Genomic DNA, 25,283 nt, shown 5'->3' on the forward strand with positions numbered 1-25,283 from the left:
AGCATTTCCTGAAGGTATTTTTATACTGGTGAAATGAATCAACAAGAAACAGAGAAGGAATTCTATGGCCTTCTGGATATAAAACCACATGATTTATTATAATTTTATGCTAATCTAAGAACTTAAATTATTTCGATTTCCCAGTTCCGCATGGAAATTTTAGCATTGTCCTAAACCCCATGTTATCCCACAGGGTCAGATTAGGCTGAGTGATAGCAGTTTATTGAAAACTAGGGGCCTGACCCCGTTTGCTTTGTTCAGCAAACTCACAGCTCACTACTGTGGCAATATTATTTGACTGGGGCTCTAACCCTGAAAGTGGAGTGTGGCCATATTTTTCTCCTATAATAATAAATATTTGCAATGTGTTTTCTTTGACACAAATAACTATTATTTAAAATAAATAAATTAGAATGCCTAGATTAAAAAAAAAACATACAGCATTTAGATTTTAATTCATTTTATTCAGAATTGTAAATAATTTGGGGGGGTTATATAGTGTAACGTAACACTTGAAATAGTGAGCCCCGTGGCGCAGAGTGGTAAGCTGCAGTACTACAGTCCCTCTGCTCACTACCTGAGTTCGATCCCAATGGAAGTCGGTTTCAGGTAGCCGGCTCAAGGTTGACTCACCCTTCCTTCCTTCCGAGGTCGGTAAAATGAGTACCCAATTTGCTGGGGGTAAAGGGAAAATGACTGGGGAAGGCACTGGCAAACCACCCTGTAAACAAAGTCTGCCAAGTAAACATCGGGATGTGACGTCACCCCATGGGTCAGGAATGAGTCGGTGCTTGCACAGGGGACCTTTACATTTAACACTTGAAATAACAATTTTGAGACAAAAGCAGTATTGAAAGATCAGCCCCTTAATTAAAAAAAGACGAGTTGGTTTTAATATGCCGGTTGTCTCTGCCTCTTAAGGAGAATCAAACTGGTTCACAATCTGTCAAGACAAAAGAACCATTTTGTTCTTTGCTACCTCGCTGTTCTCCCTTTTGTGTGTCTACGATTTAGCAATCAGTACTTTCCCACAGGCCGGGCTGATTCTGTTCTCATAGATAACACCTGTCGCTTGTTATGCTAATGGACTGAGCTATCAAGGTCACCAGCTCATACCATCCTTATTAGTTGAACCAGCACATCTGGGGGAAGATGGGAAGGGTAGACCACTCTTTTCCTCTGAGAACATCATTCTAGTTTGCCCTGGTTTGAACCATCGACTTCTCCCAAAAGCCCACCTTGATTGGGAGTTAGAGGTCATCTGACCTGAGTCCATTTTTCCTTAAATTTGGTTATGCCTCACAGCATATAGCTTTCTCTACACTTCGATTTCAGCGCGTCACTTTGTCGATTGGAATAACATCTTTTTAAGATCCAGCTTCTCATGTAACATCTTAGTATTATGTAGCCAGCTAGATTTATTGTTTTATTATTGCCATTTGCCTATTGGCTCTGTAACTTGTATTTTAATCTCTATCTTTTTTTGAACTTTTTTTTTTAATTAATAAAGCTCTTTCAACTTTAAGGTTTGAGTTTACTGACCCAGACATTTTTGGTTACTCTACTGGTACAGGGCAGGGTCTCTGTCGTCATAAAATCTCCTTCCCTTCCTCTCCCCACAACAGATGCCTTGTGAGGCAGTCGAGGCTGAAAGAGCTCTAAGAGAACTGTGATTAGCCCAAGGTCACCCAGTTGGCTTCATGTGTAGGAGTGGGGAAACCAACCTGGTTCACCAGATTAGAGTTGGCCACTCATGTAGGGGAGTTGGAAAATCAAGCCCAGTTCTCCAGATTAGTCCACCACTCTTAGCCACTACACCATGCTTGTTCTCCTGCGTGAACAGAAGTGTTTTGGCCTGATGCCTAAAAGAAAGCAACATAGGTACCAGGGGAGCCTCAAGGGGGAAGGCACTCCTTAAGCAACTCCTGAAAAATCTCTGTCTCTTGTTGCCACCCGCTTCCTCTCTGATAGCAGAGTCACAGAGAGCAGGGCTCGCAAGGCTGATCTTAACTGACAGGATGGACAGTATGGCAGGATGCAGTCCTTCCAAGCCCAAGCCATTTAGGGCTTTAATGATAAGAACCAGCCTCCATGCAGTTGCCTTTATCTGGAACCTCGCTCCCTTGAAGGTAAATATAATTTCCCCAGGGAACCTTTAATCCTTGTTCCCACCCCCTCCTACCACTACTTTCTGAGTTCTGTGTGCTTTGGCAATTGTGTGTGTCTGTGCAAAGGAATTTGACTGTTTTTAATAAAAACCTTAAAGTTCACAAAAAGTCTCTTTATTGGAACCTTTTCTACTGATGAGCTCATCCTTGTAAAGTTTGGTTCAAAGATTCCCCACGGCAACCTCTTGCAAAACTCTATCAGTCTCCAATTTCCCCCAATAAAAGGAGAACCCTCTGTTTGGTGTAACAAATGCTCCTGCAGTTGTATTCAATAAAAGCTGTGGCCTATTTTTCCCCAGTCAGGTCTGTGGTGATGTTCTTCTTCCTCACCCTCGCTCCCTCCCTCGCCCCTGGGACCATGGATGCTAACAGCAGTACATGGACCTTTCTGCTGAAGAAACCTTCCCCCCTTGTTGACCATTTCAGTGTTTTACTGCGCAGGATGACTTGCACATCTAACAGAGTAAAAGGTACCACTTATTCAATTTTCCCTCATCAATTTACTCAAATCAGTAAAGCCTAAAAATATTGGCTGATGAGAGCAAGGAAGCCTGTCACGAGACTTGAAAGACAAAAATCCTTACTTTTTATTCATTAGCCTCCAAATTAAAAAATAAAAGACCCACTAAACTGAACACTGCTAAGGAACTAAGAAAAATGGTTTATGGCTTACAAACAACTGCACTGTAAACTCTGCAACTAAGCTGGATTCTTTTTGATTATTGTTTTATTATTATTCCATAGAACAGACTTGTAGTTTAAAGTAAGAAATTCACCCCTTTTGGTGCTGATAAAACTATACTGATAAGTTAGTCAGGAAACAGATCATTCATCTTGCCATAACAATTCAGCACAAATGAAGCTCAGGTTTCATTAAATACATGATGGCATATATCCTTCCTTAATTGGGGATAATTTGTTCACTGTTAATGATACTGGCTATTAGTCACAATTTCAACAACAGATGGGTTGAGCTTTTTTAGAATTACATAATATTGTAAAGATCTATATTCAATATCCTTGGTTTCTGGGAAGGATGGGGATTTGGAATTAGGTGTAAATTGTGTAGCATGATACGGACTTTATTTACTGTTGTCACGATCCCCTTTTGACTAAATTCACTAAATCGAGTGAAAAGTAGGTATACTGGTATATGTGAGAAAACCTTCAAAAGATGTGTACTGGAGTACTGTCTTGATTCTGTTTTCAGAAAAGACCTTGTCTGTCCCATAACCAGATACAAGTCAAGAGGCTGGCACAATTTACAAATAAAGTTCATTTCCTCCCTTTTGAATGGGTTAAATCAGGGGTGTCGAACATAAGGCCCGCGGGCTGTCTCCGGCCCCTTGAGAGCTCTTATCCAGCTCACAAGCCAGCCAAGGCAGCCACCACCACCCACTCTCGATGTGGGCTGGCGAGGCATGGCCTGGCCTGACCAAGTGGCATTTATGTCATATCCGGCCCTCGTAACATTTGAGTTTGACACCTCTGGGTTAAATGATTGTTTTGCAAAGAGGCTTGGAACTATTTGCCGTCGTACTAATGGGGACAGTCAGTAAGAAAATTACAGTTCAGCATGTATGAGTTTAAAGGCAGAGAAGAACTATTAGTGAAGTATATACATTTATTTACAAAATTTATACCCAGTCTTCCCGCCCCCACCACAATTTATACCTTAAAAGGTTTGCTCTTTTAGTTTGCTTTTCAGGAGGTACATGTTCCCCAGATCCCGACAGACACCTTGTCCAACCCCTTAGTTTATCCAAAACAGAGAAAAACTAAATTTTAAGTGTGAGCCTCTCCCAGCAACTACAATTCATTAGCCTGCCTCCTTCGAAGCCAGACTTACAGCCCATACCTGACCTAGGGTTGCCAGGTCCCTCTTTGTAACCGGCTGGAGATTTTTGGGATGGAGCCTAAAGAGGATGGGGTTTGGGGAGGGGAGGGACTTCAATGCCATAGAGTTCAATTGCCAAAGCGGCCATTTTTCTCCAGGTGAGATGATCTCTATCGGCTGGAGCTCAGTTGAATTAGCAGGAGATCTCCTGCTACTACCTGGCAGTTGGCAACCCTAACCTGACCTGAAAGGATGAAAGTCCTTTGGAGGCCAGGAAAGGGCTGCATAGGCGTAAGTGGTTCGGTGGCCGGCAGCCGAGACACTTACGCCGTCCAGATTGGCATGGACACTGGTGGGGGGATCTGGCCGCCAGTCTCCTGGTGATGCAACAGCAGCATCACCCAGGGACGCCATCTGGGCCTTCCACCGGCATTTTACCAGCGCAAAGCCCCGTGCCGGTGTGCTGGGGGGGCGGACCTGCCAGTAGGCAGCTTCCTGTCCCCTTTCGGTCCGGGTATGCCGACAGGGAGAACAGCATTGCTGTGCCAGCTTTTTGCTGGCGCAGTCTCGCTGTTCTCAATGGGGCAAAATGCCCCATTTAAAAAATAAAAAATGGCCAGGGAATGTCTTCGGAGGCGCCACGGCGGCACCTTGGTCATACTGTCCCCGGCCGCCGAAGGTTCATGAATGGGCTGCCCAAAACTCTGGATTTGCTAAACTTCCCCCTCTGGCAGTTAATCCCTGTCCTACTAAAAACAGCAATGTAATGGGTTTTTATTATCCCCTTCCTATATAGTTCCTCCAAATTTCCATGAACCCTGAGTTGCTGTTAACTGTTCCTCATATGCTCCAACCAGGCATAAAGGGGATTGGTTGTTTATAGAAGAAAGCAGGACCTTTGCCCATCTCACATTTTCCTCTTCCCTTTCTATCTGTGGTGTGTTACATTGTAGGTAAGTACTTTGTGTTATAAACAGGAGTTTTTTCATTGGCTGCTTTGCATTAGCCTTGATGCTACAGCAGCTGAAGTTAGAATGGATGTGCGTGTTTGGTTGTCCCCTCCCCCCCCCCGCCCCCAGATCCTGACAGACAGGTGGGAAATTGGAGATTTTATTTAGTTACTTTTTTTCAACCCAGGTAACCTCATACTGCAAATTGCTGCTACAGCTATGTACTTTACATTATTACCTGCTTTAATATGGTATAACAGATGGACTACGCTAGTTTTTTTAGCAAGCAAATTATTCCAGTATAAATAACTGATAATGTACTCTCTGGGTAGCCTTTTTGCCTCAGCTTCTATCTATCATCTGTAAAATGGAATTAATAAAGAGCAAGATAAACTTGTGAATCATTATTAATGGTAAGCAATGATATATTAGGATGACTAGGGTGGTGTGTTTATTATTTATTCCATTTCAAGTTACATCAATATTACGTGTCACGTGGTTCTCTTTGCCTCTGTGAACTCGAGGCAACATTTTCTGGACATGGCAGCAGAACACATTTGCTACATGAAACAATAACGCTCTTTACTATTGCATTGGTTCTATTATACAAGAGCGCCATAGCACTTTGCAAACATAAATTAAACCTGGCAATGTACCACAATGAGAGTTATGTCATTATTTTGATTTAAAGAGATGAGTAAGCTCAGCACAGACTGAGCCAGAGGCAGAAGCTAGCAGGAGGAGTTGGCTGTTACCTTACAAAGCATTCTAAACTGCACCACATTTCATGCCTTTCACCCAATCATTTATATTTTTTGTTCCTAAATCAGATGGCTATCCTTGCTTTTAATCGCTGCTTAAAAGTTCTGATTAAGGCTAGCAATGGTCCTTAGCGGAGGGCTCAAATACACTGAAGACGAGAGCTCATTCGCTGCCCAAGATTTACTTCTAAAATTTCCATTCCCATAGAGGAGGCTGCGGTAAATGGCAGTTTGATAAAAGATGTCTTTGTGTTAAACAAAGGGCATCAAACAAGTTCCCACAAAAGTTAAATAGGTGCATGTATTGCTCATGTTTAGCTGGGATTTTAGTCCCAGTGACAATGCTAGTTGAGTGTCATTTTTGAAGTTATTTTTTATTTAAATCTACTGATTACCTACCTGCATTTTCACAATTATGTAAATAGTTAACAAGATCTCATGATGATTTTACAGTACCTACCAATTCATTATACACAATGGAGATTTTGATACTGAGTTGAAATAATGGAGTCTAAGGGTATTCAACACACACACACACTTTCATATCCAAGGTGTGTTTTTTTTGCGAGGGGGTGTTCCATAATTTTATTCAGTTTGTGCAGGACATTGCTAGTTCATTATTCAAATATATGTGGGATTTTGTTTGGGTTACAGTGCTTGGAGACCATTACTTTCAATGGGGAATCTATTGGATAGTCTGGGGTAGCTGTTTATAAAGATAATGGCACCAAATTTGCATAACATAGTTCACTAATTTATACCCTCAAGTTTCAAGCAAACTGGACACCCAAAGTAGATCTCTTTTGGAGCAGGCACAGTTCTCTCCAATGATTCCTATTAGCAGAAAATGGCACAGCCACAAGTATTTTAAAAAGGAAGCTGTCTGCATTCATTTAATTTTCCTACTTTTATCGTAACTTTTTTTTTGGTTTACCTTTTCCCTGGTCTGTTCTTTGTTTCCTATCACGAAGCAAGGAAAGAGGTACTTTTTTCAGGGGCGCTGGACTGACTGATTTTCAACCAGATGATACCAAAATTGCAGTGGAGCTAGTACTGCTTGTCCACTAAAGAACCCTCAGATTTCCAGCAAGTTGGACTAAGAACTACAAAGAAGGGATACCAAAATTGCAGTGGAGCTAGTACTGCTTGTCCACTAAAGAACCCAGCAAGTTGGACTAAGAACTACAAAGAAGGGAACGAAGGAGAACAGCAACTCTCTGCAGCTTGTCTCCAAACGTGACTGGCTGGGAGTGCTCTGTGCTCCTCCCTTGTAAAAATCCAATTTGGAGAAATGCCATTGCCTGGAAAATCAGTAGAATCAAAGAAAAACATGAGTGCATGCTGCATATCTGGTAAGCACCCAAACGTGGGGGTGTGTGTGACCAGATAGTCTGGGGGGTTTATAACTCCTAAGAATTCCAGATTTCTGTTTCCATTCTGGTAAATCACTGTAACAACCCAAACCAGTGATTTCCGTGTATATTTTCGGCTCAGAAATTTTGCAATACACACCCCCAAAGGTCTTCCCACAAACACCCATTCTTTGTAGTCATCCCACAGTGCATTAATTGAATTGTTTCTCCCAAGGTTAAGATGATAGCTAAATAAAGCTGAACATCATATTCTAGATGGAGAGCTGGGAAGCTCTGCTGCTTAAAACTGCTTCATGCTGAAAAACTAGCTACCATACAGAGGAGAGTTACATGGATATGCTTGGGTAGGATAGATCCTTATACAATGATCTGTAGTAATAGTAAATGCTTCTTCAGCATCATTACAAGTGATACTAAGTTATCATGTTCAAACAGCTGGGGCTCTGATCCAGTGCTTTATCTGCTTTGATATCAGTGCAATGGGGATAGTAGCAACACAGTGAAATAGGATGTGGTGGTGGAAAGTGCCATGAAATCACAGCTGACTTATGGCAACCCTATAGGGTTTTCAAGGCAAGAGACTTTTAGGAGGTGGTTTGGCCCTACCTGCCTCTGCATGGTCTGAGTTCTGAGAGAACTGTGACTGGCCCAAGGTCACCCAGCAGGTTTCCTGTGTAGGAGTGGGAAATTGAACCCGGTTCTCCAGATCAGAGTCCGCCGTCCTTAACCACTACACCATTCTGAATAAATAAATCACCACGGTACTTCAATAACTGTACTTCATCATATTTAATGGGATTTTTATATTGTTGACTGTGTAGCAACCATTTTTGTGAAGTTGCCCTCTAGCCTTCAGTGCTATTCTTCTGAAAAGAACACTGCAGTCAAAACTGTCATGTTACCTTCTGGGTTGTGCCTTCTCTCAGCACCACGGAGACCTACTTATTTTCGCAATGAATGGGCATTTCCTGCATGACACGTAGAATGCTGCTTTACTTCCAACAACAGTAACAGCACTTGCAACTTCCCTCCCGAAATTAGGAGCCTTAACAATGACAATAGGAAATACTGTTAACAGTTGCCTGAACTTCATCCCATCAATCCAGCTGGATCTTTCAACCCACCGTACAAAATCATCCTGCAAAGAATTATAGGTTGGCCTGCAGCTGACAAATAACAACACTTGTTTGTCCTTTTTGAACTCCCACTATCTTCCCTGCACCAAGCAGGGCCTGGTGTTATCTGCCACTCATTTTCTTTCCTCTTCTCTTTCATTTGCTTAGCGGAATGAGAATACCACTGTACCAACAGCTTTATTGAAACGCCCATGACCTAAAACAATCTTTCACACTAGCAGTGCATATAGCGCTCATCGGTCAAGTCAACTTTCTGTATTCCACTCAAAGCAGGCAGCCACATTCTCTGAGCCTGCAGTCTTCATATATCTATGAATACCTGTTGTAGCTGAGCAGGCTGTGATATTGAGACACTCACCATAAGCCATTCAATCCTGTTATTAGAGGGTCACATTGTTTTGCTAAGGCCTTTGGCTTTAAAATACAAAGCACCAACAGTGAAAACAAAATCGGAAGCACAAAGTTAATCTACCCTAGAACTACGAGTGCTTGGCTTAATACGGGAAATGAAAAATAAAGTTTTTCTGAGGTATCAAAATACCTGCTTCGCCCACAAAAGAGGAAAGGGCACTGAAGATTTTTCTTTTTAAAAAATCATATAGATTGTTACGTGAATTCTCTTATCTTCCAAAGAGGAAGGGGCTTCAGTTATGTTGCTCTTATGAGCCATGGGTAGAGAGGCAGCCCAGGGGTGATGGGGTTGCCTACAGAGGAGCAACATGCTTAAAAAGCAAAACAAGAGCATGTTACAATCTACATGAAGAAGAGTTGGTTTTTATGTGCCAACTTTCTCTACCACTTAAGGAAGAATCAAACTGGCTTAAAATCATCTTCCCTTCCCCTCCTGTATGGAAGTAACATGTGTCTGGCTTTAAGACTGAAAGTTGCTCTACAGAGAGAGATTTAGTGTTCGACTTGATGGTGGGGGAGTTTTTCTTTAAGGCATTAGCCTTGTCCTGGTAAAGGCGGGTTTTTTTGGCTCTTCTGATGGCCTTCACTAGGAAGTAGGATGGTTTTACTTGCTTGTTATGAACTGAGAGCATTTTCTTTATTTTCTTAAAAATAAATTTTGTTTTACAAACTAATGAGAGGAGCTGCCGTGTTGTGAGTGCAACTTTCCCGGGGAAGAACCGAAGGCCGGAGAGATAAGGCTTTGGCAAAGAAAAGCTCTCGACCTTATCATGAAACGACCCACACCTTGCCCATTGGGAGTCTGAAAGGGCTGTTGTCAGCATTTCAAACCTGGGCAAGAGTTTATACACCTCCGGTTTATACACCTCCCCTCAACAGACACCCTGTGAGGTAGGTGGGGCAGAGAGAGCTCGAAGAGAGCTGTGACTAGCCCAAGGTCACCCAGCTGGCTTCATGTGGAGGAATGGGGAAACCAATCCAGTTCACCAGATTAGCCTCTGCCGCTCATGTGGAGGAGTGGGGAATTGAACCCGGTTCTCCAGATCAGAGTCCACCGCTCCAAACCCCTGCTTTTAACCACTACACCACAGGGGCTCTACATATTTAGAAGCATAGAGTTGGAAGGGACTACCAGGGTCATCAAGTCCAACCCCCTGCACAATGCAGGAAATTCACAACTAACTCCACCCCCCACACCCCTAGTGACCAGAAGATGGCCAAGATGCCCTTCAGGGTTCCCTTGGTCTTTCCATGCTAGGACATTGTTCCATTAAGTGCCACTCTACCTCGTTCTGATACACTCAGCAGAGTTTCCAGTATTCATTTGGTAAAGATATAGTGATGAAGCTGGGCGGAATGACACCAGACCTTTGACTCTTCCCTCCATCTGTGGAATAAGGTTCTATAAGGTAGCATTCAAAAAGAACCTGAAGTGAGAAAACTTTTTTTAACTTTACAAGTGATGAACACACCACCACTGTGCAGCATGTTTATTGATACAATTTCAATCATTTAAAAAACATAAAGCAATTTACATTATTTATTTAAAAATATATTCTGTTTACTTTGTACAGCATCATGATATTGGGATTTTATTTCCAGTGGAACACCACATGCAGTGTAGGTATTTTCCAGAGAATGCTCAGCTCTTGTATCCCAAAGAATTAAAATATTCCCCTCAGCAGTAAATATCCTGAATAAAATCGGTTTTTAAAAAAAACCATTTTGGGCCTGACTTTCTCTAGCAAAAACCGGTACTCTTTCAACATGCAACATCATACAACTTTTGTCAGCTACTGAGAAGTTGCATTAGGGTCTCCAGACATTTTAAGTGATAGGCATCCTGCTGGTTTTCGGGATTCTGTAGAACAGCTAAAACAGAGGGAAATATATTAGTTCTTAACAAAGGAAAAAGGGAAAAGATGATAAACAGAAGACACCATTTCCTCTACAAACAGAGCCATAACTTCCCAAAAAGGCAATGCCACTTTTTCTAACCTTTAATACATATGTGAGCATCATCAGGATTGCCGTGTCATTCAGTCTTTGGCTTCACTAAGCTTCCCAGAACAAAGTTTCTATAATCAATGATCTCAAGCAATTTTATATAATAAATGCTAGAAAACAAATGTGAGCAACTGAGGAAAAACTGGCCCTTTGATCAAACTCTAGTCCAGTTGATATTCTCTGGTCTTTTATGCATGGCTGTTTCACTCACCGTCACCCCTCTGATGACTTTGGGTCTTTGTTTGGATTATGCATGCCCTTTCTGTCCATCAGAGTTCGCCTTGCTCTCCCCCTGCGTTTCCCTGTGTTTCGAAGGACCTGTTTTATCTTGAATTTGAAAATGTGGGCAAAACGTGGGGAAATGGAGGGGGAGAGAGAGGCAACTTCTGACAGTTGGAAATGGCATGCATAATCCAAACAAAGACCCGAAGTCGTCAGAGGGGTGATGGTGAGTGAAACAGCCGTGCATAAAAGACCTCTGTTTCACGAGTTCATTTTTTGCTCCTTCTGGATGTAGTTTTGCACATGGGATATGCAACATTCTTAGGGCTCAAGACAGTGTATAACAGAGATACCTTTATACTGCTAGAGAACATCTACATGCATTCATTTTTTGCTTGCAGATTTTTTACGTCAACTAAACATCCAAGCTGGAAGGAAAACCCAAGGAAGTGGGTTGTGAGGGGCTGTGGCTCAGTGGTAGAGCATCTTGCTTGACATGCAGAAGGTCCCAGGTTCAATCTCTGGCAGTTAAAGGGACTAGGCAGGTAGGTGATGTGAAAAACCCCTGCCTGAGACCCCGGAGAGCTGCTGCCATTCTGAGTAGACAATACTGACTTTGATGGACCAAGGATCTGATTCAGTATAAGGCAGCTTCATGTGTTCATGTGGTCACACCTTGCCTACTGGCAGAACAGTAATGTAGAAAGTAAAGACCAGCCCAATCTATTCTCCTTTATAGTTAACACACATTAGAGAATTATGGGGAAATTCAAAGTACTCTGCACACAGCCAGATATCCTTATTCTCAACGTGGCCAGCTTAAAGAGGTATGAGCACAACAGGGTGCATTAAGTGAGATTCTGGCCCATGTTCAAATCTTAACTTAAAAGTAATAAACTCTAGAAAGCTTTACTCTGTACCTAGCTTGAAAGATGGATTTAACCCATATCTTGCCATGCGCAGAATACTAATCAAGCCTCCTAAGTCATTACCCCTTGCTCATATAGTCTGGTTCTTTGGCATGAACTGGGTGTAATTCTGTCTACTTGAAGGCTGTGTGAAGACAAGCTACAACAAGCAGAGTCAACTCCATTGTCTGCAGTGAACAAAAGTGGCAAAAGCAGTTTTGCAAAGAACTCAAAGGGACATTGTGTGTGTGACTGCCTCCCCAACCTCAGCCCTTCCACACTTGGCTGTCTCAGGCCAAGAACCAGAAGACACCCATGGATCAGGCCCCATCAAGTCTCCAGAACCAGCCCCAAACAACCTTTTGGTAAGAGGGAAAGAAGTTTTCCCCGGGCTGTCCCAAATAAAATGTTGTTTTCCCAAGGCAGCTGTGGTCCCACCCACCTGGATCTGGACGATTCCAACCCCATTCCTAGAAAGGAGAAGGGCGCAAACTACACTGGGCTTGAGACACAAAGGAGAATAAAACCAACAAAAGGCAAAGGTGGGCAGAATCCCCTTCACCTCCTGTCCGGATTTTCCAGTTCAAATTATATCAGCTGCATCTAAAGCCAACCTAGGCAGGTATGTAAGGAGGCAAGTAGAACATTAATGGAATACAATGAAGAACTTCTGAATTTCCTTCATGTGAGCTTAATAAACATGACTACTGCATTCAAGAACTGGCTTCCTCTCTGTCTCAGTCCCTCACCTGTGGGGGGGAAAGATCAGTTGCACTAGGCCTAGGCCCATTTTGCCCCTGACCAATAGGTGCCTTGGGCTTTTAGGAGAAGAGGTGGAATACACGTTATACAGTAAGGAAGGAATCAGAATGAGGGATAAACAGCATTTCAGAATCACTAGTTACATGGCTCACATATTGGCCTCGGATACTTCTAGAGTAAAGAATAACCCCATCACAATGCACAGAAAAAGAATCATTTTGGTTCTTCATGGTTGTGACTGACCAACAAGAATCTGATAAAAGGGGTAAAAGACTAGATAATGGGTTGGATCCAAGGAGCTTCTGCAATGATGAATAAAGAGAGCAGGGTGTCTTCTCTGATCCTCAAAACAGCTATGCTGGAGATCATGGGGCCTTAGTGGACAAAACCTATGTGTGATGGGGGCTCTAGCAAGGAGATGATTTAGGCAAGATGGAGGCAGAATGTAGCTGGATTCATGTCTTTTCTCTAAAAAGGTAAGCCACAAGGGTCAGGAGGAAACCAAACAGCATAAACACTTCTAATCAGCACCCAACATTAAAAAATTAAGGTTTTCCCATCACAGATTTCTTTTTTCAAAAGCACATGGCTCATAAAGCTTTTGGTTTGTTACCTAAAATATTATTAACAAAGATCTCTTCAAAGAATAATTAGACTGTTAGTTTCTAGTCCTTAGAGATGGAAATTAAACTTTCCCACAAAAACGTACTTTTCTTTACTGAAGCATAAGTTTCATCTATTCTTCTCTTTATTGACGGATTCTTCAAAGTCACTTTTGCCTGTAGCCCAAATAAAGAAAAACCCAATGACTGCATTAATTCCCATGTGCTGATACTCTTAAAATCATTCCTTCCTGCAGTTACATATTGGCAGCAAGCCAGAAGACTATGAATTCAGAACCTTAAGAATGCAACATGTGACCGTACCACTGTGAGTTGTACAGATACTGGAGGGGAGGGGGAGATCAATGAAATAAAGCAATAAAGAGGCACAATTTCCCAGAACTCAGTATAATAGAAAGCACTCTGGAATATTAAGATGCCTTATGAGAGAGACTGTTGCATACTTCTTCCCTGAATACCCAATTCCAGAACAAGTATACTCTGCCGGTTACATGGCAATAAAAAACCTCACTTTAAAAACTATGCAAGACGCAGAGTACAGGATAATTTATTGTGCTGCCATTCACAAGCATTCACTTGATGCATTATTCGTCTCCCAAGCGCCCAAACAGAAGCCGGCAGTAAAAGAAGAACATGCACGTGTGTGTTTTTTCTTTTTCACAAATGCACCATCATCTGTTTTTATTTTGATTAACATTATTAAGAGCCTCATTAACGGTTACTGGATTCAGACCAGAAATCTGGCCATAAGGAGGTATCTAAGGGGGGAAAAATTGTTATCACTCCATCGCACTCTAGTACAAAGAATAGAACCCCAGCTCAGTTTTCAATGGTCTCTGTGATAGCTGATAGGTCAGAAAGGTTTTTTTTGGGGGGGCGGGATATGGGATAGCAAGGATAGTGGAATGCTCCATCCCTGCTCATGCATCTGAGTTCAGAAGGTTTTCATTGGCTTGAAACAGTGGTTAATATTATACATGACACATAACAGACGTTTCCTATCATATTCTTAATCTGGATCTTATCCACCGTGCACTCACAGTAAGGAAGCTTCTGTTATTTAAGCAATGCTACAAAATATCCACAAACATTCCAGCCTCTCAGGAGACAAAGCTGCCAGCAACGAAATGTTCACAGCCCAGCTTCTGGGAGAAAGCTGTTGCTGTCAGTTTGGCTAAGATTAAATGATCGCACAAGCCGTATGGAAGGAGGTGATATGTGGGCAGGATTAAGGGCTGGAAACGAATTAGTTAGAGACCTCAGAAAGCAGGGGAACTAAGGGGTAGATAGCTGAGAGCTACGGTGGCCGAAGGGATACAAGAAGGCAATGGAATGAGATGCAGGAAATGGTGGAAAGGGCACATGGAAAAAACCAGAAGCTTCATTTAAGGTTAGAACATAAGAACATCAGAAAAACTAAGGCCCATCATGTCCAGCAGTCTGTTCACAGAGTGGCCTACCAGGTGCCTCTAGGAAGCTCACAAACAAGATGACTGCAGCAGCATTATTTTGCCTGTGTTCCACAGCACCTAAATATTAGGCATGCTCCTCTGATCCTGGAGAGAATAGGTATGCATCATGAGTAGTATCCATTTTAACTAGTAGCCATGACTATCCCTCTCCTCCATGAACATGTCTACTCCCCTTTTAATGCCTGCCAAGTTGGCAGCCATCACCATATCCTAGGGCAGGGAGTTCCACAATTTACCTATGTGTTGTTTGAAGAAATACTTCCTTTTCTCTGTTTTGAATCTCTCACCCTCCAGCCTCAGCAGATAAGCTGAAGTATTATGAGAGAGGGAGAAAAGCTTCTCCCTGTCCACTCTCTCCATACCATGCATAATTTTACAGACCCCCTATCATGTCTCCCCTTAACCACCTTCTTTCCAAGCTAAATAGGTTTGGGAATTATGATGTATGCAGGCAAGGAAATACAGAATTAGCAGCTCAAAGTTGCCTAGAATTCCACCATCATCATCACTGCAGTGCTGGGATTTGGCAGCCCTAAGAGGAGCAGTAAAAATCAAGAGGCAGTGGCATGGGGACCTAAAGGCCACATGGTGACTTCAACTCATCAGCCAGATACTTGGTTACAAGCTTCCAGTTCTGTATGAACACAGTGGAGTTAACTTCTGAGTATGCTAATGGGGGGGGGGTTGCGATGAATGCACAACGAAGGAACACATTTGCAGAGCTTCTGTGCGAAAGTGGCAGAACAGACCTTTTAAAATGTATTTTTGCGATACACTAACCTTCTGGCAATTGTGGAGCAAAGCCCAAAGTGCAGATGCTCCTATTCTTTGAGTCACGGGGTTATCGCTTTCCAGACAAGCAGACAGCACTGCAATGACTTTATCTAAGGGGGGAAACAAAAGACCACACATGTACTAACGAAGGCCATGATATCAGATACTCTGCTCCTTGAATACACTCCTGTGGGTAATTTATCCCCCCCAATCATATACAGAAGGCTTATATAACATAACATTTATAATAGTATTAATATTATTTATGCAATCATAATTGTACTAATTTATAATATATTCGTAATAATTCAATTTCAACACTTACCTAGGGCTTGCTCCATTAGAAAATAGTACTTGCAAAATTAATCTTGAATCAAACCTTAATGCCCAGAAATTATAGGCATCTTAATTTATAGGCAAAATATACATCACTGATAGCTGTATGCTAGTAATGAGACACAAAACCTGCAAAACAGAGATGGCTAGTATATTGCCATACTAAAAGGTACAGAATTAAAAAGCCCACTGTTTTTCATTTTTCTTTTCCAGCTTGGTCTCCAAACCGTTCCTCTAGAATGCCAGTGTGCTTCGACTCCTGATCATCTTGCTCAATACAGCAGATTGGTTCATTGTCTCCTTCCCAAATAAGATTTCATTACTTGGCAGACATGTTTCCTGAGATATTTCGGTAGCTTCTATATTCATAATTTTCAAAGATGCATAATTTAAGTTTGCGATATGCATGTATGTTGCATAACATCTGATCAATTAATGGCTGTTGTACAATCCACAATGTGCTAACAGGGAGCCTTTTATGGTCAGCAGTGTTGGATCATGATAACCAATTAGACAAAGCAATCGAGACCCACCGTTAGCTAGTATCTTGGCTTTGTTGGCTGAGCTGAAGCAAACGTTGTGCAGAATCAGGAGGACCATATACGGATTACTCTTGTATTTGTACTTGGTCATCTCTATGAGTTGATCTACGCTTCCATTCATCTTCACAATCATCTGCTGTCCATCTTCTCCAAACGATAAGTTCAACAGGAGTTTCAGCCAAGCGACAGCTAGAACACCAAGGCATTTGTTTCCTCCTTTTGGCAATGGTAGTGACAAAAAGTTCTGCAGAAAGTTATTCTGGAGTAAGAGAGGGGGGAAATACACCATGTTACTAAGCAACACCTTTCCACAATCCTTCCATGAAACAGGTTTCTTGGTACAAAGGAACTTGATTAAACAAAACATTAGAAAGCTAACTATTGTTCTGAAGGTTTTTTAAAATGTATCAAGCCCTACTTGATATGCCAAAACACAGCAACTATCCTTTCTTCCAACACACTGTTTCAGTCTGAGCACAACTGATAACCTTGACCAACAGCTCCTTTTGTTTGCTAAAAGTTCCAAAAATAAAAAGATGACAAATTCTAGCAACATTACACACATACTTTTCCTGCACAGCTTAGTTGGTCTAGTGTCTGCAGGCAGTCCTATTGGTTCACAAAAACCAACCAACCAAAAATTACCGCCATACAAAAATCATGTAATTTTTTTCAGGACCAACCAAAATTTCACAACACAGTATGCAAGTTTTCAAGTTGCACAGAACTTTTCATCAAGCTGGGTGCTCTGTTAAGGAACACCCCTCCCCCATTAAAAAGGGGACAGATGAAGGGGGGAAAGACATTTTAGTGCATGATGGAACAAACCCTCACCTTCAGCATGCAGATGTACTTGGATTACATGGACAAAAAAACCCAGGTTTCAGGTTATACTAAAGGCTACTGGAACAGAAAAGGAAAAAAAAATGCCAGTCTCTTTGAGAATATAAAAGCAAGCAATTTAACTACAGATACCCCCTCCAAGGGAGTGTGGGCATTTTTTTGTTCTGTTTTATAATCCCATTAAGTCTGTAATAAATTCTGTACTCCATTTTAAGAGTTTAGAAGCTACAGAGACGGTTACTTCCACTAAGCCCTGAAGCATCATTGCCCCCCCCCCCATCCCCACTGTTTTTTGTAATGAACCTGATGAAGACTTCTGGGCAACCTGAAAGCCTACACATACTGTTTGGTGATTATTTTGGTTGATTATAATAAAAAGATGCAGCCACATTTCCTTAATGTTCTATTAGATGTAGCACAAAGTTGCTCAACAGTTGTGAACTGTCACTGGTCTAGTTGGCTTCAGGGTTTTTCTGACACTGTCAGACATGGGATTTAAATACGGACCAGGCTATTTACAGCCCTGACCTGGATGGCCCAGGCTAGCCTGATCTCATCAGATCCCAGAAGCTAAGCTGAGTTGGTCCTGGCTAGTACTTGGATGGGAAACCACCAAGGAATATCAGGGTCACTGTACAGAGGAAGGCAATGGCAAACCACCTCTGTAAGTCTTTTTTCTTGAAAACCCTATTGGGTTGCCATAAGTCAGCTGTGACTGGATGGCACTTTACACAAACAGGTTACTTACAGGTAACTCTTCTTTCAAATGCAAAAGTGTCTCTTAGAAATGCTGTCGGGAAAGACAATGCAGAAAACAACCTGGTTCTTTCACATGAGAACTGGATATCAATTCTTCCCAACCAGTTAAAATCCAGTACATGTATTTTAGATGAACTGAACATCATTTTCATATTTCCTTCGCTCACGCAGCTGTTAGGCAAATACTGATGTTTTTCAGGGTTGGGGTTTCCCCCCCACTTTTTCACATTATGCTAGAGATTTAAGGCTACTGTTCTGGTTATGCAGGATGTATTTATGGACCTTGATGTCTTGTAAAAATTCTTATTCGCATTTGGCAGAATGATAGCAATACGACCCCGGACTGGCAAGGCTCAGACAGGATTAAGAATGTACAATTTTCAGGACTTAAAATGTTCAGCAGCAGTCGACGCTGAGCAATTCAAGCAGCTATCTCTGTAGAAAGATGTACAAAGTCACCGAGTCAGAAAGTAGAAATCATCCATCCCTATTCCTGCTTGATGGCTAAAAGGAAGAGACTGCCAAGTCCCGCCCATCGCCTTTGGAGGGGAGGGAGCGATCATGAGCTCAGAGAAGACGGAAGGGAATTGTCCTAATGATGAACGGCTTTGAGAAACTTTCCGACAGCGCTCATCAGGCATACGCAGGAAGTTACTGTGCTACTCAAAGAAGAATTATTGCCTCAAAACAAACCAGTCATTTCTGGAGAAAAGCACATCCCACACATTTCATTTACAAGATAACAATACTGACTTGGGGGGGGGGGCTGAGTATCAGGGAACTGAAACCCACCTTTGTGCAAAAGAAACACCGCCACATGACAAAGTATATTGAAGGTGCATATAATTAATGTCGAAATGTATCGGAGCTGCATGCACAAATTATATGAATTACTCTACTTTAAAGCACAGAACGGCGAGAACTGGAGATGTGGCACAGAAATAGAAGCGGTAGCTCAGAAAACCGAGCACATGATTGTTACACTGAATGAACAGACATAGAATTAGGTAACAAAAGCATGCCTGTCTCGAGTGCCAACATTTCTGCCTGTATCCCTGCTCTTCTAAAAGATCTATGCCTACTAAAACCCAGTAACAATCAAGTGCCACAATCTTACAGGTACTTCTACAGAGCAAATGTTTCTTAAGATAGCTATGCAGAGTAAGATGATAGCGTAAGAAAGAAAGACAGAAAGAAAGGAGGGATGCTTTACAAGATGACACAAATAACATAACTGATTTCCAGTTACGGTGCCTGACTCCATCACAAATGTATTTTACATAGAAATACCCTGTCACGTATTTAAAACAGGAACCCTTCTAAAAAGAATTTTAAAGTCCCTTGAAAGCTTTTAATATCTCACCAACAGAAGCTGATTCCCGTCCTCATAAAAAGGACTACATATATTTCCTCTCTGTATACATTACCGCTTAAGCAGAACCCAATTTCCATTCAATTATTAACGGGCAAGGGAGTACAGGAAGAGGAACTGACACTACTAAATCTGTAAGTAGTATAGTATAAGAATTCATAGATAGTAAAATGCAAGTTACCTCTCACATCACATATCAATCATAGAAGAATAAGTTTTTTATATGCCAGCTTTCTCTACCAGTTAAGGAAGAATCAAACTGGCTCACAATCACCTTCCCTTCCCCGCAACAGACACCCTGTGAGGTAGGTGGGACTGAGAGAGTTCAGAGAGACCTGTGACTAGCCCAAGGTCACCCAGCTGGCCTGTGTAGGAGTGGGGAAACAAATCCAGTTTACCAACCACCGCTCATGTGGAAGAGTGGGGAATCAAGCCCGGTTCTGCAGATCAGAGTCCACCGCTCCAAGCCACCGCTCTTAACCACTACACCACGCTGGCTCTCTCATGTATTTTTTATTGCTACTGTAATTATCATGCCTTTTCATTTCCCTGCACCCAGTGGTCAAAAGTGTGGTGGGATGTGCTCTTACCATTCCATTTCCTTTTCAATGGACAATAACCATCCAGGGTCCCACCATTATTATAAAAGGTCACTATGAAAATGGCTCTTTGTCAAACCTGCTAGGTAAATCTGGTTGGACAAAGACTCTGCTTGGCTTGGAGATTCAGTTGTTGGAGGAAGATGAAGTTGTCTCTGGGAAGGCTAGACAGGACTAGCTGGGGACCTTATTCCGTCCAGGCCTGTCCAGACGACAGCTCTTTTGGGGCCTTAAACAGACAGGCACCGCAGAAGCAAGCATTTGGCGAGAGCTTCCTCTTCCTCCAACAACCACAGAAAAATATTCTGTCGAAATACCGGCATATTTCTCCCAACTCCACTAATACCAGAAGAGGGAAATAGGTTCTTACAATTCTTGGCCAGCCCTTGCAGTAAGGAAGTGCACATAAATCTGGAAACGTTTCTGAAATTCTGTCCTGCCAATATTAGGCATATATCCTTGGTAATAACTGCTAACACGCTGTAGGTGTTTCAGAGGATAAATACCTAAATAAAAGTTTGTTATTAAGGAGTTAGTGTTAGCGGTAACATACACAGAAAGGCGGGCTGGATACAGTTCCACCAATGGCAGTGCAAGGAGTCCTCCGCAGACCTCAGCAGAAGGGCCTTTTGTGTCACTAACAGACCATTCTGGTCTAACAGACCAGTCAACGGCTCAACCGTTGACTGGTCTGTTAGACCAGAATGGTCTGTTAGTGACTGGCTCAGCCGTTGACTGGAGGAAGCGCAGCCACACTGCCTCCAAAGGAGGATTTGCCTCCTCACTGAAGCCAAAACCTTGCCCTTACCTGCAAGCCCCGTGGAACTGCTCCATAGTGTTCCACGGGGCTACACCACCTAAAAAGGTGGCACAATTGCAGGTAAGGGCAAAGGGGGTGTTCCCGGCCTGAAGGGGGGTTAGGAAGCCTCCTAAAGGCAGCTACGCCCCCCAGAACGCCCCTGGGACAACGGCGCACCTGGGACAACGGAGGTGCACTGTCAGGACGCCAGTGGGAGGCCGCGCTGGTGTCTTAGGGCCGTGCTGTCACGGCAGCATAGGGAGGCCGGCGTGAGCAGCCCAGCGCCTGTGCCACTCTGGGTGGCGCAAGTGGCCCGGGAGCCGGTGCGGGCCCTTGCCTGCCTCCTAAAGACTTTTGCCTCCCATCTCAGGAATGAGCTGTAAAAGGCTCCTTGCACTGGAGGTAAATGCCACCATAAACTGAATGGATCCATGGGATTAAGCCTGGTGAACAAACCACATGCTAAATTGAGTTTCACCCAATTTGAAACAGAACACACACACCCGCTTCGATTTTTTCATCTTTTAAACACTCCCTGTGTCACCTCACCTTTTGATTCTAGAATTCAATCCTGTCATAAACCTAGCCTGGATTAAGGAATTTGGGTGCCCTGATGGCTTGATTTTGTTTTGTGCAAAACGTAAGGCTTGAAATTTTGATCTGGCATTCAGAAAGATCCATGTGTCTACCTTCTGAAGTATGCCCCTGCAGTCATGAGCTATAACAAGGTTAGCCAGAAGAGTAAAGGTCATCTGTTGGATGATGCTGTTCTCGGCTGGGGTTTGGGATGCTAACTTCACAATGCTGTGCATTAGTGAATTTCCAGCTGCAATTCTCTGGGCTGTCGGATGAGGAGATAATCCACTGCTTGCTATGCACAGGAGACTACAGCCTTAAAGAATGAAACATATAATTGCATTTAAATACATCAGACATTTTTTTTCCATTCAGAACCCCCCCCCCACATTTTCTATGGAAATTATTGATTTTGTTCTTGTTTACAACACACATTTTTCAAGGTAAAGGTAAAGCATCGTCAACAAATGTAACGCATTATTATGTAGGCTCAGGAATGAGCTGTTAGAGTGTATAGTTTAATTGCAACACACAAATAAAGGGGGAGCCTCAAACTTGCTATTAGTTATATGTCTGTTCATCCATGGTTCCTTTTATCCCTTGGTTAAATGCTTGCTTCTTGAAAGGATTTCCTCTCCCCAGTGAGCCATTTTTGCAAGGAAAGATCCATGCATGTGGCTGGGAGCTCTGGGGAAGTTATTTTCATGTCACATAAATCTAGAATGGTTTGCAAATTAGGTTCACAGGCATGGCAGGGTCCAAACAGCTATTGCTGCCAATGCCAAGGGATATTTTTGTTTCTTCAAATAAAAAGAGGACCACCTCACCCCCACTCACGCCAGGTGTCACACTACTGGGCTGAGAGCCAGAGTGGCGTAGTGGTTAAGAGCGGTGGTTTGGAGCAATGGAGTCTGATCTGGAGAACCGGGTTTGATTCCCCACTCCTCCACATGAGTGGCGGAGGCTAATCAGGTGAACTGGATGTGTTTCCCAACTCCTACACACGAAGCCAGCTGGGTGACCTTGGGCCAGTCACACTCTCTCAGCTCCACCTACCTCACAGGATGTCTGTTGTTGGGGAGGGAAGTCGATTGTAAGCCGGTTTGAGTCTCCCTTAAGTGGTAGAGAAAGTCGGCATATAAAAACCGACTCTTTTGACTACTTTCGAAAGCCTTCTCAGTTTAAAGAGAGCCATTTGCCAGGTGAGACGTAGAGGCCTGCTGTTTGGCGAGCACAAAACCCCAATCCACTTTTCCCGTGCGTGCTCTTGGATCCAAGTCCATACACACTATATATGTTTTATAACTTTAACTGTAGTAAGATATAAGGCTGCTCAGAATCTATTCGCAGGAAAAAAAGCCCACACGCCTTTCTGCTATTCTATTTTTAAAATAAAATAAAAACTCATTTGGATCCCATGACAACTAGCGATGTTGAGGCCCTACTCTTGTCACTCTTCCCATGAAGTGTTCATTTGAGATACATCTTCACAAATGTTATAAATAGAAATCAAACCATCAACCTCTTAGATACCAATTATAGGTTACCGTTTAAGAGTTCTTTACCTGCGGAGTGGAAAAAAAAGTCAGTGCATTTGTGCACTAGTGACTTCACACGCAAGCCACATGAGAGGGAGAGAACAATGACAAACACTGCTGCACACTTCCTTTATCTACATGCTCAGATGTTTGAAAGTTTCCTATCACTTTCTTTGATGGAAAAAATGCAGAATGCTTTTGGGGGGTATTCAGTAATTCAAGGCTTGATGCTGGCAGGTATTAGCAGACAGAGAACCTTGAGTCAACATCAGGTATTTGGTTCCCCATTCTGGTGCAGTCAACTATGCATTCCGAGGAAGTCTTATTACCGATACAACATTTTTGATTGGTTGATAGCACATGACTGTAGATACAAAATAGCTACATTATACTGATGTTACTATTTGGAAATTATGCCTTGAAGTGTTGGGAGAAGATGACTGTATGCAGAACTGGAAGCACTACTATCAGTGAATATGTAACAGATAACTTCACACATACAGCTCCGTGGCACAGAACGGTAATCTGCAGTACTGCAGTCAAAAGCTCTGCTCATGACCTCAATTTGATCCCGACGGAAGTCGGTTTCAGGTAGCCGGCTCAAGGTTGACTCAGCCTTCCATCCTTCTGAGGTCAGTAAAATGAGTACCCAGCTCAGGTATACTGTAGATTACTGGGGAAGGCACTGGCAAACCACCCTGTAAACATAGCCTGCTGAGTAAACTTCGGGATGTGACATCACCCCATGGGTCAGGAATGACCCGGTGCTTGCACAGGCGACTACCTTTACCTTTAACTTAACACATAGTGTTTATGTATGTTACTCTATCAATTATCTATCCATGCAAAGGTGATTTCAGAAGGAAGAATAATAATATTTGGTTTTTATATGCCAACTTTCTCTACCACTTAAGGGAGACTCCAACTGGCTTACAGTCACCTTCCCTTCCCCTCCCCACAACAGACACCCTGTGAGGTGGGTGGGAGCAGGGATAGAGAACATAAAACAAATCTAGATATTTTTGCTCATACAATTGTTCTTTTCTCATCGTGCTTCCACTGACTAGACCATAAGGAAGTAATGTCAGAAGCTTCTCTTTCACCTGAAGGATAGTTTGCAGTGTAGACACAAAGCAAATGCAGAGTCGTTTGCATCAGCGAATCGTCCATTAAAAGCCACGGCCACAGAGAATGTAAAACAGAGACAAAGTGAGTTCCGAGGACCGCCACCTGCCAGACAGCGACAAGGAAAGACAGAACAAGATTGAAAAATTCAGGTTTCAGAAATAATATTATAAGTAAAATTGTAAAAACTGACAGCTAAGAACCAAATGTAGAACATATATGGGTAACGGAGGGGGAAATATTTCCCAATCTTAAGCAGCTCAAAAACTCTGTATAGAATATACAAAACATATCCTAAGCTCCAAAGACAGACAGGAAATGAAGTCACTGTAGATTAGTCCACAAACCAAAACAAAGGCTCGAACTGACATTCACCTCCCACTGCCGAACATATCCCATTCAGATGGCTGATTTGAACAGAGTGGAGAGCCCCCAGAACAAACAAATCGAATCACCCCCACAAAGTATCTCGAAGTAACTACTAATATGGCTCTTTTGAAATTCCCCCCCCCATTCCTGTCAAATGTTACATGACCCCCCTCCCCAGTTTCTTACTTTGCAGCCTTCATTTCGAAAGAAACAGTTTCTTAGGAGCTGCATGACAAGCTTTAATTCTTTGCCGAGGTGATCATCCTAGCGGAACAAAAAAATGATTTAGTGTCAATATCCAAGCAGAATCTAGTTTATATGACATATACAGCACTTCTTGCTTCTGGACTTATTTTACCACAGAGGCACTCCAATTGTGCTCGACTACCTCGCCTTTCAAGATGCTGACATTCTAACTGTCTGTGAAAAAGATTATTGAATTTCAATAAGTCCATCCAGCACGGAGAAGTATTTCAGTTCTGTCACACACAAAGGAACAGAGATACAATATGGGATCCATACGGGATGCTCGGTTTTCAATCACAGCAAATGTACCAGCTGACAATAAAAGGCTTTGGTCTCCAAGGAGCTATGAGACAGGCAGGGGCGCGGGGATCAAACCAGGTAAGGAAAACAAACATCATCTTTGCCAGAGGTTTAATAACAATAACAAAAAAAAATAGTTAGTCCTCGTTTTTAATGCAGACATGAAGCCATGCATAAGCATAGAAGTCACATAACTATATTCAAATGCTAAATGCTGCCTTTAACAAAAAGAGTTCTACTGTCTGAAATGCTTCTCAGAAAGCATTTTCACATTCATACAACTGGGTTTCATTACTCCATATATGCAACGAATCGAATATGATGTGTCTTGAGTATTAAGCATTTTTAAAAAACATTTTAAGGGGTAGATTTAGGTCCACAAATGCAAGCTTCCTGATTGTGCCCTCCCCTGCAGCATTTGAGCTCAACTGGAAAAAATGCTTTTGAAATGGTCTGGCTTTGCATTTGTTGGGAA

General features: G+C 42.5%; 1 protein-coding gene across 1 annotated transcript in view; it reads right to left on the reverse strand.

Moving 5' to 3' along the window:
* Positions 1-10,405: 10,405 nt before the first annotated feature.
* Positions 10,406-25,283, reverse strand: part of RTTN (rotatin) — a 105,078-nt gene continuing 90,200 nt past the window's right edge. Inside the window, exons 43-49 of the mRNA XM_056854945.1 lie at positions 24,449-24,526; positions 23,872-23,998; positions 21,344-21,546; positions 16,274-16,541; positions 15,411-15,514; positions 13,245-13,314; positions 10,406-10,508 (exon numbers count right to left, since the gene is read on the reverse strand). Coding sequence (XP_056710923.1) covers positions 10,426-10,508; positions 13,245-13,314; positions 15,411-15,514; positions 16,274-16,541; positions 21,344-21,546; positions 23,872-23,998; positions 24,449-24,526 — 933 coding nt within the window. The 3' untranslated portion in view covers positions 10,406-10,425. The remainder of the gene's footprint in view (positions 10,509-13,244; positions 13,315-15,410; positions 15,515-16,273; positions 16,542-21,343; positions 21,547-23,871; positions 23,999-24,448; positions 24,527-25,283) is intronic.

Source organism: Euleptes europaea, chromosome 8 (genome assembly GCF_029931775.1).
Source record: "Euleptes europaea isolate rEulEur1 chromosome 8, rEulEur1.hap1, whole genome shotgun sequence".
Taxonomy (NCBI): domain Eukaryota; kingdom Metazoa; phylum Chordata; class Lepidosauria; order Squamata; family Sphaerodactylidae; genus Euleptes; species Euleptes europaea.